At 36.9% G+C, this 16,996-nt stretch overlaps 1 protein-coding gene across 1 annotated transcript; it reads left to right on the top strand.

Annotated features, from left to right (window-relative positions):
- The first annotated feature begins 287 nt into the window (after nt 1–287).
- On the top strand, nt 288–14,037 carry LOC136255275 (peroxidasin homolog). Its single transcript, XM_066048000.1, has 6 exons — nt 288–315; nt 3,018–3,068; nt 6,053–6,352; nt 6,409–6,726; nt 13,329–13,628; nt 13,685–14,037. The coding sequence occupies exons 1-6, from the start codon at nt 288–290 to the stop codon at nt 14,035–14,037; spliced, it is 1,350 nt and encodes a 449-aa protein (XP_065904072.1).
- The last annotated feature ends 2,959 nt before the right edge of the window (nt 14,038–16,996 follow it).

Raw genomic sequence — 16,996 nt, 5'->3', positions numbered from 1 at the left:
ACTTTCAACATACAACAAGGAACTCACCATTCACTATGACACGCTGAATGATTTTGTGTCCTTTCATCTTCGTATCATCATTGTACTCGTCCAACAATGACATAATCGCATGATATCTATATATCAACTGAATCTCCATCACATTAGGATCAACATGACACCAAGAACAAGCCGATACGATGAATTACGGCCGAGTTATGACCATTTGTACATTGTTATGTGAAGAAGGAAGATGGAAGGATTGTTCTTTTGCTCTTTCAAAGTGAAGCAGAAGAACGTGACGAAGTATGGGACCATTTAAACCAATATTTAATAGTGAGTAAGATGGTGTTTATTGTTTAACGGTTTCTACATTATGGAATTTAGTTTTACAAGGAATGCATGCAATCCAGTTACTGGATTATGCATTTTCAGTGCTTGCATTTTATAAAACAGCTGCGGGTTTAAGGGTTAAACTGTCTTATCCTGACCAAATTATCAGGTTTTGAAGTCTGAGATCCATTTGAGTTATCGACTTTGACAATATCTTTCACACTGTATCTGCCAACTATGGTAAAAGTAGTCCAACGTTTGAAAATTACTGGGACTCTGAAAACAAAGATGGCTGGCTGGATCAAAACTGTGTAATCTACTAGATAATCTCTGTGTTGTTGTCTTAAATGATGTGCGGAAAGTTTGAAGGTTGCCTTGCCCTTCACCATCCAAGAGACGACATGTAAAACCCAAGATAGAGGCACTGCAACGGTCAGTCAAAGAGGGAAATGTAAAGCCACACATATTCTCAATATGGGATTGAAGGCTGTCCAAACGACTTACATGAGACAAAGCTGCACTTTGCCAGTGGACAGGCTCTAAATCTGTAGCCTTACTATAATATATTTCAACGGTATAATATTGTGTGAGCAATAATGAAGCTAAGATGTGATGACTCAAACCAAAATGTAGTAAATTTTATGGGACTTAATCCCAGCAGAGCTTCTGACTGTAGGGGATGGAGAATTGTTTTAAAAGACATTCAGAGAACTATTATGATGTTATGATGTGGTGCATAGTAACTGTATACTGTATGTGTAAACGAGGTTTAAGAAATGTAAATTTAAAAAAAAAAAAAAAAAAACAACAACAACAACAACAACAACAACAAAGTGTTCATAACATGGTTCGAATATTGCCTTCAGTAGTTGAAATTTGAAAGAGCCAAGTATAAAATGAAACCTTTTCATCATTGTCTAATGTTTGAATGCATAAAAAAATTTAAATTAAATGGTGGCACTGAAAGCTGCTAGACTTCTAAAGGAAACTTACTGATTGTAGCATAACATTTCATGTCCCAGATTGCCAGACATTTAGCTACAGCAAATTTCTACTTCCATTTCATCTCTATCACGAATTGATTGTATGTCTCTTAGCCTTTCCTGGCTTTAAACTGCCATGCCTTACCAAAAATGATATGACACAAGAACACAGTCTTTCACTGGCTGGCGGAACTCCAAGCTCCCTTTCACTCACTAGGTTGGGAAAACAGGTCAATCCCATCAGTTAATCAATGAGATTCTCTCTACAGATGCTTTGCTTCCTTCTCTAAGCCTTCAGCATATTTAGATGTCATACTTCTGCACGTCTTTCAAATATTGATTCGCTCGCGCTTGCATTACATATGTGCACCAAAATGGTGGATACATGGGAATAACTTATGCTGGATCAATTGCTGAAGCAACTCTATTATTCTTTCACAGGCATAACAAAGTTTACAAGGAGAGTCCTGGGATAAAAAGTAGCAAAGCTTGCTGAATGTATCATTGTGCATGTCCATGACCTATTTTTGATTTCATTTTCAGCCCAAACTGGGTCGTTGCTTCTTGCCAAACCGCAATTACACATGCAAAGCCATGCAAAGTTGCACTCCGAGTTTCATTTTCTGCTTGTTGCTAATAAAATCTGTCCTTATTAAACTCAATATAGGCCAGGAAGCTTGACCTGTGCTAAAAAGACTTTGTTGCAAGGTGATTTTTTCGCTTTGTGATTAAATACTCTAATAGAGCAGTCACATAAATACTTTAATAATATCGTCAAGTGTATATCTGATAACAATCCTTGCACTGAATTTGACAGCTATTTAAGGTACTAGTAATGTAAATCCTAGCTCATAGGAGACTCTGTATGCACATTACAATTTGATCAGTTTCATGTGTGTGTACTAATTGGAAGACATAATATTTGCTTCACGGTCAACTGTAAATCCACTTATGTATTGTGCCACTTATCTAGGTGGCTTGTGCAAAAGTTATTACACCCTACTCCAACAATTCCTCAGTTGCCCTTTCCCCAAAGTACCTGTGTATAGATATCTATATGAATGTTATTTGTGTTTTGTGCTGTTATGTACACTTTATAGCAATTATGTAATGTTACATGGTAGATATTGTGTGGTGTGGTTGTGCAGGCTTTGTGGAAAATGTTATTAGGGCTGAAGTAGGCAATAGAGCTAGGTGCAGTGGAAGGGTGGTGTGTATAGCTAGGAAAGTACTATATGTGACCGGATCTCTGAAAACCCAACACACAAATTTAAATTTACAGCATAAAGCATTGAATACAAGAGGTAGAATATTTGCATATTATTGAAAAAAATCTCTAAATTTTTTTGAACGCCTCTTTCTTAGTGAAGGAAATGAGCAACAATACAACCCTGGATATCATTTTATTCGCCTGCTCAAAAGGAGTTAGAAAATCGTTGTTTCATTGCAGTAGACCCAAGGATACGCAGGTTATGAGCATTTGTTCACATCACGTTGAAGCGATTGTACGCAGTCAATATTTCTTCACAAATTTCACCTTTGTATGCAGTGAAGAAAGGCGATAAAAGGACAAACTTACCCAGTAAATGATTCCCCTATTCATGGTGAACACAATGGTGAAAATTTCAGCTCCATATGTCAATCCATTCGTTTTAGTAAGTGCCTGTAATTTATTTTCCCTATACTTGCTGTATAAATCAATCTGTTGTTGTTACTTTGTAGGGCTGTATCTCCAAAAGGTATTTGCATATGAGTCTGAAACTTTGCCAGATGGTACACTTGGCTAAGTAGATTATAAATATTTGGAATTCAAGAAATGCATGAATGTGTCAGGTTTTTGCAGATCTGGTCACATATAGTTATGTGTATTTTAAATACATGGTAAGTGGTGATTGCACCCTGGCGGTGTGCACTGTTCGAATATGCCAAGTACACACCGCCCGGGGTATTGCCACACCAATCAGCATGTTAACATATGGTCTGTGGGAAGCCATTGCATACATGCTCACCATAACACATAGCTGACAACATTTCAGTGTGATTTACCCAATGGGGGTAGTGTTTCTATTCTGTCTCTAGCTGGGATGATAGACAATCATTGACTGCTAAACTTATATTCATCTGAATTACCAGCAGTTCTTATGACTGGTAGCTAGCTCAGTATAGCATCTTGTGTGTGTTTTCAGTAAGGACACCAAGACAACAATGACCAAGACAATAATCATGTACTGCAGTATGGCAAGAACTATGTAGTGGCCTGGCTCATTCATTGTATGTATGCATTCACAAATCAGAGTGTCAATAATCTTAATTTATACCTATGTAACTAGCTAAATAATTGATACAATAAAGTATCTAATAATCTTTTAAATCTGGTGAATCTCTGTTAAACTAATGTGTCCAGTAAGTTACAACCTTTAAACAGATTTGGAAAAGTATATCTCTAGTAAAACTGCATGAACTGCTTATCACAGGTAGTTAATTCAATATATGGCATCTGGTGTGTTTTCATTATCACTGCACGAGAATGCTAATGTGTAAAAACGATGACCAAGCATCCTGAGACTACAACTGCACATGTAATATGACAACAGCTGCTCAATATTAGAATGTGTAGACATGTAAATACTCTAATAATGCGGTCAAGTGTGTCTGATAGTAGCAAAGCTTGTACTGAACTTGACAGCTATAAAGACACTAATGTAAATTGCTTTATCAACAACAATCATCAGTATCAATGAAACAAGTTCATTACTGGAAGACTGAAAAGTACACAAACTAGATGAACCAAAATTGAAAAAAATGAATGAGGAATAGGGATTGCTGAAAAAAAGCCAGGAAACAAGAAGGGATTGCTAGGGTGGTGATGTAAACCACAAATCCCTTTTTGACTCATCTCAAAATGAAGGATCGTGTAATTAAAATTTATGACAGAGAGTCTAATTAGGGATTTGTGGTTAACATTACCCCCCAGCGATCATATTCCCCATTTAAAATTTTCAATTTTTTGATCATCTAGTATAAGTAAGGGAGAGAGGCTTCCAATATAGGTACAAAATCACTGTGTTAAGCTCAGTCAAGTTATACCTTTGATCAAATACTTCTTCTGGTGATAGGGAACTGTTGATTGATGCTTATTATAGTCAGTACGTGAGCCCCCACCAAATATAGTTCACTCCCAATGGCAAGAACATACTTGTACTAGAACAAGCAAGTTTTCATGCTGCAAACATGTTCACCTGAATCACCTATACTAAATGCATGGGATATTTTCAAAGCCTCATAACTAACTTGTTCTTGCCCATATCAAAGTGCTTTTTGATTAACAGTTCTGGTATTTAAATGGCTTCACAGCGCTACTAAATGTTTGGGCAGCTAGCCTATGTAACAAGAGTGAATAACAAGAGACGAGGGCTCAGTTGAACGCTAACAGACTATAGTGTTGATAAGGTCAAGGCATTATTCTATGAATAGAAGAACCTAAAGTTGGAAGACCTTCATAAAAATGTAGTGATTGAGTTGACTGTGGAATTCAACATAAGACACCAAATTAATGTGTTATCTGACTCAATGATTTTCCTGGATATTTTCCAGTTAGATACTCTCTCCCTTACTTGTATTATGAACTCTTGCTAAACAGTGGTGAAGCAAGCAGATATACCAGTGGACATTTAATTCCTAATTCAGTCATAGTTATAGAGTGAAGAGTAGGGATGTATTGTCCACCAGTATATCTGCAGGTATAGACAACCTTCCTTGTTTCACTGCTTTTTATGTCTTTGAACCCTTACATCTCCTTAAATTAGCCAAAAGAAAAGCAGGAACTTTGTTCTCTACTTTATTACAAATGGTTGCATTTTATCCTAACTTCATAGCGTTAATACATCATGTCAATTCGCAACTAATACCATTTTGAAATTTTAATTTTCTCTCATGTGAGGCCTAGTATAAGAGCATAGGATCTTTTGAACTCTCATCATTGGTATATCAATATGACACGCCCTTGTATTCAGTACTTAATCAAGTTTTGTGAATCCAAGGTCATAAGCTTCAAATCTAGGTACTCTAGTTAAGTATTCGTACTCCCTGATAGAAGGTTGTGCCTATTTGCTATAAAGCAGATTTTTAATCATATGTGTGTATGCACCTGCATCTATAATTTTCCCAAAATGATTCCAAACCATGCACTAGAAAACCTCAATCAACACCAGCGTTGCATAGCTATACGCTAAACTAGAGATTGTAAGTCTCACCATCAATCAATAAGAGAGAGCCACCTAAAGAGACACCATTTCTGAGATGTGTGCCAAGCTTGAAAGGTGAACTCTGGCTTTGGTAAAGACCTTGTTTGATAAGAGTCAGTGAAATGGACTCTACTGTTTGCCTGTAGTTTAGAGCCATTAGAACGTATAGTTTCATGTCTGTGTCCTTCAATCGTTTTCTTACACTTTGAAGCCTAGCTGGTGCTCTATATGCCCTCCCTGGCCATTGTGAAGCGTGATGATGGTACTACACTGTTCACATTTTCTTATATGAAGTTCAGAAACCAGCTAGGATTTAAATTACAAGCATAGTTGCTACCCCTGTTCAATTATTATGAGATTAAATTTACTGCTTTTTTTTTCAAAATGCAGTCACATAGGCGTGGGTGTATTACATGTAGTGTCCTAAACTGTGCATCTTCCTAGTATGTGGGTAGCAATTGTCATTTATAATTTATTTATCATTTGTCATTTATATATTCTCATACATTACAGTTCCTCCAGCTATCAGTCCTGAAGTGATGGACCAAACAGAAAACGAGGGAGACACGGCTTCCTTCACTTGTCAAGCTACTGGTGAACCAGTTCCTACTATCAGTTGGTACTTTAATGATGTTCCAGTGGATGTGACTAATACTACAAAATATACTGTATCAGTGACATCATTAAATGTCACTACTAACAGTAGTACACTAACAATAATGAGTGTACAGTCATCTGATGTGGGTACCTACACATGTAATGCTACTAATGTAGTATCTAGTGGCACTAGTTCTGGAGTACTGACTGTTAATGGTGAGGATTATTTTATTATCTAAAATGTGATGTGTACATCATTTGGTGTTTTATAGTATCACCAAACATTGTTGTACCAGTGGAAGGACAAGAGTTTAATATCACTGAAGAAAGTGATGGATCAATCACATGTACAGCTACAGGTTATCCTCCACCAACAGTTGTATGGCAGAACAGTGATGGGAGTAGTCTAAGTAATATGAGACTAGTATCTGGTAGTGAAGTGATGTCACCTACTGGTGTTGGTAATGTGACTAGTGTAAGTGTAGGACTGATGGTGACAGGAGCTATGAGAGTAGACACTGGAATGTATACATGTTCAGTTAGTAATATTGTCAATAGCACTACTAGGAATATTAACATCACTGTACAGTGTAAGTTAAAAAGCTACCTATTCTATGTACGTGCTGTATGTACGTATATACACCTATACAATGTATTATTAAATACGTAGATTCACAAAAGTAGCTAGAAATGGTGTTGGCAGTGATATTGATGTTAGAGTGATTGTCACCATACAATGTGAGTATCAGGCTACTTTGTGTGTGGATATTTAACTGTTATTGTGGTCATATATCAGAAGCCATACTATTACTGACCACAGCATGCTATACACTTGGATATGTCAACTGTTATTGGAGAGTAAGAATGTCTTTGTTTCGTTCTTCTACCATGGAGTAAACATGAGTTACATGTGTTTAGTTACATAGTGGTTTATCATTGTCTTTTGTAAGCTTAAACAAACTTCTTGCAGTGTTTTTAGGTCAAAAACTATACTTTGATGAATACCCCAGTTCATGGTGAATAGAATGACACAAGTCCCAACTCTGTAGCCTCAAGACATAATTATGATCGATGAAACGAGCACCTGTAATTTTTTCCCATAGAGGCACTGTACAATTCAATTGTTTTGCTCTTCTTGTTATTTCTCACTACAATTCCGAAATCACTTACCAGATTGAAAATTTATCAGCCCAGAGGTCCAAGCTTGCAAGACTTCTGAGGAGTGCCAATGAGAGTGAACAGCAAACGTAGACACCAAGGGACAAAGTGGTGAAAGAGGTTTGATCTTACACAGATAGGCCATGCATTGATGTTGGAAGATGACCCATTAGAATGGTGACATATTGAGTGCCATAATTACCCTTGCTTGTCTCACTTGACTACAAAATACCTGTCAGTGTGTGCAACAAGTCCACCGTCTGAACGTGTTTTCAGCACTTTAGGGAAGATTGTCACACCCCATCACAGGAATCTAAAACCTGCAATGGTAGAATTTCTGTCCCAGACTCTTTTTTTGTCTGACTTAGTCACTTTGTTGTAGTATTAATTTGCTTCGTATGTGAATACTGTGTGTGGTTTGTTATTTAACAGAGTCTTCACTGTCTAAAGTGATGTAATGTACACAATTGTTATTATCTCACATATGAAACAGCTACAATCATAATGAGTTATTATATGTGACCAGATCTGCAAAAACCTGACATAATGGCACAAGCCTAAATTTTCAGTATAGGCTATTGATTGCAATGCGTAAAATATTTCCATAAATGAAAAAAATTATAAACTTTTTAAACACTTTGTGCTTTATGAAGAAAGGGTGCAATGATAAAAACATGGGTACCATCGTATTCGCCTACTCAAGAGGAATTCAAAAATAGTTGTTACCTAGCAGTAGCATAAAAGATACATGAGTTATGGGCATTTGTTTACGTCATGTCGAAGCGGTCATACGCAATCAATTTTTCTTCACTGATTTCGTCTCTGTATGTAGTGAAGAAAGGCAGTAGGAGAAAAACTCACCATGTAATGGACTCTCCTATTCATGACGACCACAATGGTGCAAGTTACAACTCTGTACTGCATTGCATTTGTAAATTACAGTCGTTTTTGTAAGCACCTGTAATTTATTTTCCCACTACTTGCTGTACAAATCGATCTTTCTGTTGCTGCTACTTTGTAGGGCTGAAACTCCAAAAGTTATTGGCATACAAGGCTGAAACTTGACCAGAGCGTGCACGCAGCTAAGTAGATTTTAATATTAAATTTGAAAAATGCACCATTATGTCGGGTTTTTGCTGATCCAGTCAAAGTACAAAAACTATTGTACGTAGCTAAGTATAATCCAAAACAGCCAAGCTGTATAAAAAGGTGCGGCCCCAATTAAATAAGATATAATTTCCAAGTTAGCGGCCAAGAAATGGCTGTGATGGTAGGTAAATGGCAAAAATCTATATAACAACAAATTTGTACCTTCACTAGGATTCGGCAACAAATTCACCCGAATTGTTCTCAACTTTTTTTTCCATTTACCTACCATCACAGCCATTTCTTGGTTGGATTTTTCTTGGTTGGATTTAACATCATTTCACCATGCCTTTTTGGGAGCCTCACCCTTTTTTTTTTTCAGCTTGGCCGTTTTGGATTTAATATCACTTCTTTTTGTATTTGTGTATTCCAAAGCAGGCCTAGGCCAGTACAGGAAGGAGAACGAGATGTAAAAGATTTAAAGATACATTTTTTATAGTTGTATAAATTTTTATATAAATGAACTTTTCTCAACATGCCAACAGTATGTAACTGTACAATTTTGGACAGTTAATTAATCATTACTATGTAACTATCTACACAACTTAGTTTTAAAAAGTAGCTGAATTTGGTACAGGTGAATTGTTTGTAGCTGAACTCTCTTACTTGGAGACCTGTTTGTTGCTGAACTCTCTACAAGTTACTTGATTATAACTGAATTCTCTACTGAATGACTAGCCTGTAACTGAACTCTTTGCAGGGTGACTTGTTTGTAGTTAGTTGTACTCTCTACTTGTTTGTAGCTGAACTCTCTACTGGGTTACCTGTTTGTAGCTGAACTTTCTACTGGGTTGCCTATTTGGCTGAACTCTATACAGGTGACTTGTTTGTAGCTGAATTCTCTACTAGGTAGCTGAACTCTTTACTGGATGACTTGTTTGTAGTTGAACTCTACAGGTGACTTTTTGTAACTGAATTGCTAAACTCTCTAGAGTAGAATTTGTTTGTAGTTGAACTCCCTACAGGGTGAAGCTGAACTGTCAACACAGTGACTTATTTCTAGCTGAAATCTCTACAGGTAAATTGTTTGTAGCTGAATTCTCTACTGGGTGACTTGCTTGTAGCTCTGAACTTTCCACAGGATGATATGTGACCGGGCCTGCAAAAACAGGGCATGTGGGCACAAACTACATCGCATCACTGTACAGGTCATATCTCAGTGGTGGAACAGAATATTTGTATTTTTTTACTTGCATCATAAAGCTAATTAAATTTGTACTGGATGCTCAAAATTGCATTGCCATAGTATAATGGTACAAAAAGTTATGAGTGATGAAAGTTTAAACAAGTAGGCAAAAATCATGTGCCCACATGTCCTATTTTTGCAGGCCTGGTCACATATTTTTGTAGCTGAACTCTCTACAGAGTGACTTTATTGTAGATGAATTCTCTACAGTGTGACTTGTTTGTAGTTGAACTCTCTAGAGGACAATTTGCACTCCCTACAGTGTGATTTCCTTGCAGATGAACTCTCTACAGGATGATGTGTTTGTGGCTGAACTCTCTACAAGGTGATTTGTTTGTAGCTGAGCTCTCTACAGGGTGACTTTTTGTAGCTGAACTCTCTACTGTGTGACTTGCTTGTAGTTGAACTCTCTACAGCGCTACTTGTTTGTAGCTGAACTTTCCACAAGGTGACTTGTTTGTGGCTGAACTCTCTACTGTATGACTTGTTTCTAGCTGATTTTTCTACATGGTGGATTTTTGTAGCTGAACTCTATACTGGGGACCTGTTTGCATCTGAACTCTCTGCAGTGACTTGTTTCTAACTGATCTCTCTGTATGGTGGCTTTTTGTAGCTGAACTCTTCACAGGGTGATTTGTTTGTAGTTGATCTCTCTACAGGGTGGCTTTTTGCAAAAGCCTAACTAGCGCTGTTGGCATGTTATTTGAGTAAAATGGTTTGTGGTTTTTCCCTCTTGACAACAAAATTGTATAAAATGAAGTTCAAGAAAAATGTCTATTTTTTGCTTAACAGGTCACGTTTGTCAAGTAGGTATAGCAAGCAATCAGTTTTTTTTTTCCACGAATCTAAACCACACGCTTTTTTGGAGAGTTTTGTTTCATTGTTTCATATTTGTACCATGAAGCAAACATTAGTTACATGTGTTCAGTTACATTCCACATTACATTATAATTCTGTGGATGTTACTGTTATTTAAAGCAACAATAGTACATTAACAATGGTGATGATACATATAAATCTGGTTACTGCTATTAGAAGTGCAGCTTTTATGTACGTAACTCACTTCAGGAGATATTCACACATTTTTTTGTAAATTCATAACTCAACTCTACTCATGGAAGTGTGCTAAAACTAGGTGGAGTTGTTCAGCTTATTACCTATGTACACATGGTGATGTGGCCACACCCAAGAGTTGTGTGCTCAAAATAATGTTTAAATAATTGTACCTTTTTGCTGTTGCTAGTAACTTGAAAAGTATAATAAAGTGCTGTAGTGGTTGTATTCCAATTACTCAGAGCAAATTGGCCAAAATAAAGGCAAGGGCTTTGCTTTGCTTTATTACAAACAGCTGCATTTTATCTGGATTTTGGTAAACAAACACATCATGTCAACCACTATTTTGAATATTGTAATTATCTTTCAATAAGAGTTGTAGTATAAGAGCATGGGATCTTCGGCTTTCTTTCTGTGCACGGTACTGAAACCCTCATAATTGCTAGATAGATATAATCCACCCTTGTATTCAGTGATTATTCAAATTTTGTGAATTCAATGTCATAAAGTACTAAACTTTAGTGTTCATACTCTCTAATAAAACATTCAAAGAGTAATTATACAACCAAGTACTAAGAACAATATGAAATGCAGTTAAGATTACGTCATAAATAATAAATTAATTAATTAATGTTTGAGACAACTATGAGGCCTAGAGACATAAACTAACCGGGGATCAATTCGCCTGTGAACGAAGGCGCAACTGTATAATCGTTGCGCCTGTTCGTGCTGATGACTTTAACGTACATGTAATTCTATATACGCCCAGTACCACACCCATGCTTTAATTTCAGATTGCGCGAAGGAGAAGATTAGCAAACAGGCGTGAGTGACTGCAGGAAATCCAGAGGCCACCTTACGCGTAAACAACAAGATTACAAGTATGTTCAGGTGGCACATCGAGTTCCAAGTCGCCATGCCAGGTGCCAGTGGACACATTACAGGTGAGCTGATGAACAAGATTAAGAGTATGTTAACATGATTGTTTGTTGTGTATTTGTTTACTTCTGTTCATCCTTTACCTGGCTTGCTAGCTGAATTATTTCCATCTCTAGTGTTCAGTGCCAATAATACATTGCTGCATACAGTTCTATGGTATAAACTACATCTCCTGTATGTTGTACAATATTGTGTTACACATCATTATGCCACTGCCACACCATTAATGTACCGGCACTCAGCTATCAGTAGTTTTGCATTGTGCCTGGAAAGCCATTGTGTGGAGAACATTAATGCCGGCACAGTTTTCAGCTAATAAGTTTGTGTGTGAAATACATAGCCCTCAACCTGGAGCCTTTCAGTGCCAGGAGCGAGATGACTTTGTCACAGAAGCACAATACCTCTAACAACCAGACACTTTTAATTCAGGATACGCTGTGCTTTGTTGTTTTCACTATTATGTTCTGCTGTACTGGCTATTCATGGGAACAGAAACCTACAGTCAACATAGCTCCCTGCTGTCTCCACTGAGCTGTGTTTAGTGGAAAGCCGTATTCTAGTTGATTAGAACAATTGTGGTTTTGTTTGTTTTATTTCATTTTAATTTGTTGTTTTGTCATCACCGTGCATTATTTTACTTTGAGACAAAAACTATAAACATTACCGTAATTACATCCCATACAACGTGACTGAGATAACAAACAGTACATACACAAAATGTGCTGCCCTTAGGCTGATAATTGCTGTGTGGTTGTGCTTGCTGCTGTTTATTTACCTACATACTGTAAACTATATTATTGTGTCTATATATAGCTACAGTCTGCAATGCTACTGCACAATGGAATTGTACTTTTCTTGTTGGCATATCCTTTATTTTCTAGTATTGGATTTTTATCCTATTGAAGGTACTGCCATCTTTTACAGTGATCAGCTGCACGCAGCTGTTTGTTCTCCAAAATTCAATTTCATCTTGTAGTATATGATAAACACATAGCATTAATTTTTAGTGATGTCATTATTTGCAGATTTATTGACAATAAGGCCATAGCTACCAACTTTAGTATCAAAAATTTTTGTAAATGTACATAGCAGTCTTTTTACAGTTGCCTAGATCTATTTCATTACTTTCATATATGTCCATTTATACCAATTTTTAATGATATATATGCACATACTAGTGATTGTAAGTCTCACCATCATTTCTTAAATTAAATAAGAGAGAGCCTTCTTAAGAGACACCTTTTCTGAGATATGTACCAAACTTGAATGGTGAACTCTGGCTTTGGCAAGGACCATACTTGATAAGAGTCAGTGAAATGGACTTTATTGCTTGCCTGTACCTTAGAGCCATTAGAAACATATATTTCATGTCTCTGTCCTTCAATCCTTTCCTTACACTTTGAAGCCTAGCTGGTGATGAACACGGCACCCATTGTGAAGCTACTACATTGTTGAAATTTTCTTTTTGCAATGATATGAAATTTACCAACCAGCTAGGGATTTAATGTGTTAAATGACATACAATAAACAAATCATAAGCATAGTAGTTTCTGTTCAATTTTTTTTCTAAAACTAATGCTGTATACACTCAGAATGGTTTTCAAAAATGTGGTCGCATACATTGGTGTGATACATGTACGTGGCATCTTACTATATGAATGGGTACCAATTGTCATTTATCAAGTATCTATGTATTCTCATACATTACAGTTCCTCCAGCTATCAGTCCTGAAGTGATGGACCAAACACAAAATGAGACAGACACAGCTTCCTTCACTTGTCAAGCTACTGGTGAACCAGTTCCTACCATCAGTTGGTACTTTAATGATGTTCCAGTGGATGTGACTAATACTACAAAATATACTGTATCAGTGACATCCTTAAATGTCACTACTAACAGTAGTACACTAACAATAATGAGTGTACAGTCATCTGATGTGGGTACCTACACATGTAATGCTACTAATGTGGTATCTAGTGACACTACTTCTGGAGTATTGACTGTTAATGGTGAGGATTATTTTATTATCTAAAATGTGATGTGTACATCATTTGGTGTTTTATAGTATCACCAAACATTGTTGTACCAGTGGAAGGACAAGAGTTTAATATCACTGAAGAAAGTGATGGATCAATCACATGTACAGCTACAGGTTATCCTCCACCAACAGTTGTATGGCAGAACAGTGATGGGAGTAGTCTAAGTAATATGAGACTAGTATCTGGTAGTGAAGTGATGTCATCTACTGGTGTTGGTAATGTGACTAGTGTAAGTGTAGGACTGATGGTGACAGGAGCTATGAGAGTAGACACTGGAATGTATACATGTTCAGTTAGTAATATTGTCAATAGCGCTGCTAGGAATATTAACATCACTGTACAGTGTAAGTTGATCATAATAGTTTACGGGTGTCCATAATATGTGACCCACGCTGAGCAAAAACTCGACTAGTTTGCTTTTTTATCAAACCTCTTTTTTATAACTTCTTTGTTATTCAGAGGGAAAAACGAATGGGCTGTCAAAGTTTCAGCCTTATCTGGTGAATAGCTGTGAAGTTATAGCGATAGACAACAGGAAGTGCAAAACAATTGATTTGTACAGTGACTATATGGAAAAAAAATTACAAGCACTCGTTTAATAAATCATAACTAATGAAGAAGACAAGCTATGGAGATGGGACCTGACTCATTGTCTTTACAATGAATTGGGGCATTCAGCAAGGTACAGTTTATACCCTACATACACCCATGCATTTAGGGGGCTGTTTAAACTTAAAATGGCAATGTTATGTAATATTTTACCACTACATAAACAAACTCCCGTAACTTTTGTTTGCTTCATAACACTGAAACAAAACAAAGATATTCTTACTCACCATTAACAGGCAAATCTGTTGGTCACTCAGTTATCTGCATTCCAGCTTTGTTTCACTGTTTACTGAAGCAATTAAAACGTGCGTAAGGTTATTTTGTAGTATGCTTTTTTTGCCCAATGTATTTCAATGCGGTTTTTCTCAGAAACAGAATTATGCAAACTAGTCAGGTTTTCGCTCAGTGGGTCACATATGTATCTTATCCACACTAAAGTCATGCTATTGTCATAATATTTAGTGATCAAAGTTGCATACAAACATCATTTCAATAGCTTGATTGATATTTTCCTTAAACCCACAGCCATTTTAAAAAACGCAAGCACTGAAAGTGCATTTTTCAGTAAACTGGATTCTACGCATACCTTTTAAAACAAACTCCAATAGCACAAGAACTGTTAATGCTATCTTAAAATTATGAATGCCCTTTCACTCACTATTAAATTTTGGTTAAATGGTCTTTCATCCCTCCAACCCAGAACTTTTACACTGTGCCTTAGTATTACAAAAGCAGTACAGTACCACATAATGTCGTGAGTGCTTGAATGTATGCGATGCGCATGATTAAAAACTCACTAAAAAGGTGTGGCAGTTGTTTCACTTGCATGTCTTCATCCCTGGAATTGACAGGTGAAGACTCACGAGCAAAACGGCTACCACACCCCCTTTTAGCAAGTTTTTATCCCACGCAATTTCGTACACTCAAGTGCTTGTGACGGACGTTACGCATGTGCAGTACCATATCTTTTCATCTTCCCTCATACTGATGAACAAAAGGCCATAACTTGGCCATACTTCATTCTATCAACTTTCTCTTAACATCATGTTGCTTGTCACGGTATGCTGATTTGGTTGATATATAGATATCACTTGATTCATTGAATGGCCGATGAGCAAGTTGAAGGTGAAAGATTCAACGTTTCATGGTGGGTGGGTTCCTCATTGTATCTTAAACCTCTAACTATCACAACCGCCATATGGCATATCAATCTAATAATGTACGTGCTGGGTACAATTTTGACTTTGCTATGACTTGTTTGTGGGTTTAATAATGCAGTGTGCTTAACCTGAAATCTTCACTCCCACAGAGTCCCGGTTACTGGGGTAAATGGATCCCTTGCGGATTATTGTGCAAAAGTTACATAATGACGGAAAATGTCTCATCGTGAAAGCAGACTAGTTTGTTAGTTGTTTAAGTTGTTAATCATGTCTATCATTAAGAAGGAATGAAAGAAGACGATCTATAACAATGGGGACAGGTACAAGTTACTTTTTCAAGACGCGGCATGGTGGCCATGCATTTCTTCAAACATGCGCATTGAGCGTGACAGTGGAGAACTTGAAGAAACTAGACCTGATTTAAATCACTCCATGTGTTAACACCTTAGAACAGTACTAGAAGTAACATTATACACTTTGATAGAGATAGGATCATGTTTGCAGCTGATAATATACCGTTTTTGTGATTTTATTGTTTAAGTAGCATTGGTACCTGCCCTACATGCAGGACTGTTTCACTTTCCACATTAACTACAATAACATGATTCAATGCACCGGGAATTTTATTTTTTATTTATTAAGGCTTTACAGCACAAGTGCTGAAGGTCTGTAGCTACAATCTGTTTAAAGTTGTTACATAAAGTGTGTTTGAAAAGGTGGAGAAAGGAGAAAAAATCCATGGGCAGCCTCGAACCTGAGGCAATCCAATTAACGCTCAAATGCTTACAGGAAAATGAAGCATTAAAGATCATGTCCTAAAGTAGCATGCTTGTTGTAAGCTAAGCCAATGCAATGCTTCTGTAAATTATGTGATGCTGTCCCATCATGCAGGCACTGTAGTGGTCAACAAAGAGCAGTATTTTTTTTTTGTAGCTATACTGCAAGCAAAGGTTTAAGTAAAGTTTACTTTACACCAGGTACACACTTTCTGGCTAATTGCTTTATAATTTAAGAAAGTAGTTAACATTACAAAGAATTGGAGTTACAAAGAGAAGGAACTTACTCTAATAGAACACACGGGACTAACACACAGACAAATGATACACACCTAATTGGCCTGCCCTATACCTATCGAATATGCTACTGTATACTTTTCCAACACTCCATATTCTCTGCAGCTCTACCAAGATGCTATGAACTTACCATGAGGAAAAAAAGTTGAATTAGAATAAGTATGCATCAAAAAGGTATGTATACAAAACAAAACAAAAAAGTTTGTCACTGGCCGGATTCAAACCCACATCCTACACAGCAGTAACCACAACAACTTCAGGGAGGTGATTTACCAGCTGACTTGTTTATCATGTGGATAGCAATGGAATTCAGCTGAAGCTTTCTCTACATCATGGCCTTCAAGGTGCTGTAGCGGACAAAGGAACGCACGTAGAAGCTTGCAATAAACTTTGTGACATAACCAGATGGTAAATGTTTTGTTATGCATGTGAATTGTGTCAATACATGTACAGATTGCCGAGTAATCATTGTCAATAGCTGACATGAAAAAGTGTG

This window comes from Dysidea avara, chromosome 5 (assembly GCF_963678975.1).
Source record: "Dysidea avara chromosome 5, odDysAvar1.4, whole genome shotgun sequence".
Classification (NCBI taxonomy): domain Eukaryota; kingdom Metazoa; phylum Porifera; class Demospongiae; order Dictyoceratida; family Dysideidae; genus Dysidea; species Dysidea avara.
The sequence above is the reverse complement of the archived record's forward strand: the minus strand, read 5'-3'. Positions and strand labels throughout refer to the sequence as shown.

Excerpts from the sequence above, each read along its gene's own strand:
- LOC136255275 (XM_066048000.1), top strand. The coding sequence starts at position 288 with ATGGGACCATTTAAACCAATATTTAATA. Across the intron at positions 6,353-6,408 it reads TGGAGTACTGACTGTTAATG|TATCACCAAACATTGTTGTA; the intron begins GTGAGGATTATT and ends GGTGTTTTATAG. Across the intron at positions 13,629-13,684 it reads TGGAGTATTGACTGTTAATG|TATCACCAAACATTGTTGTA; the intron begins GTGAGGATTATT and ends GGTGTTTTATAG.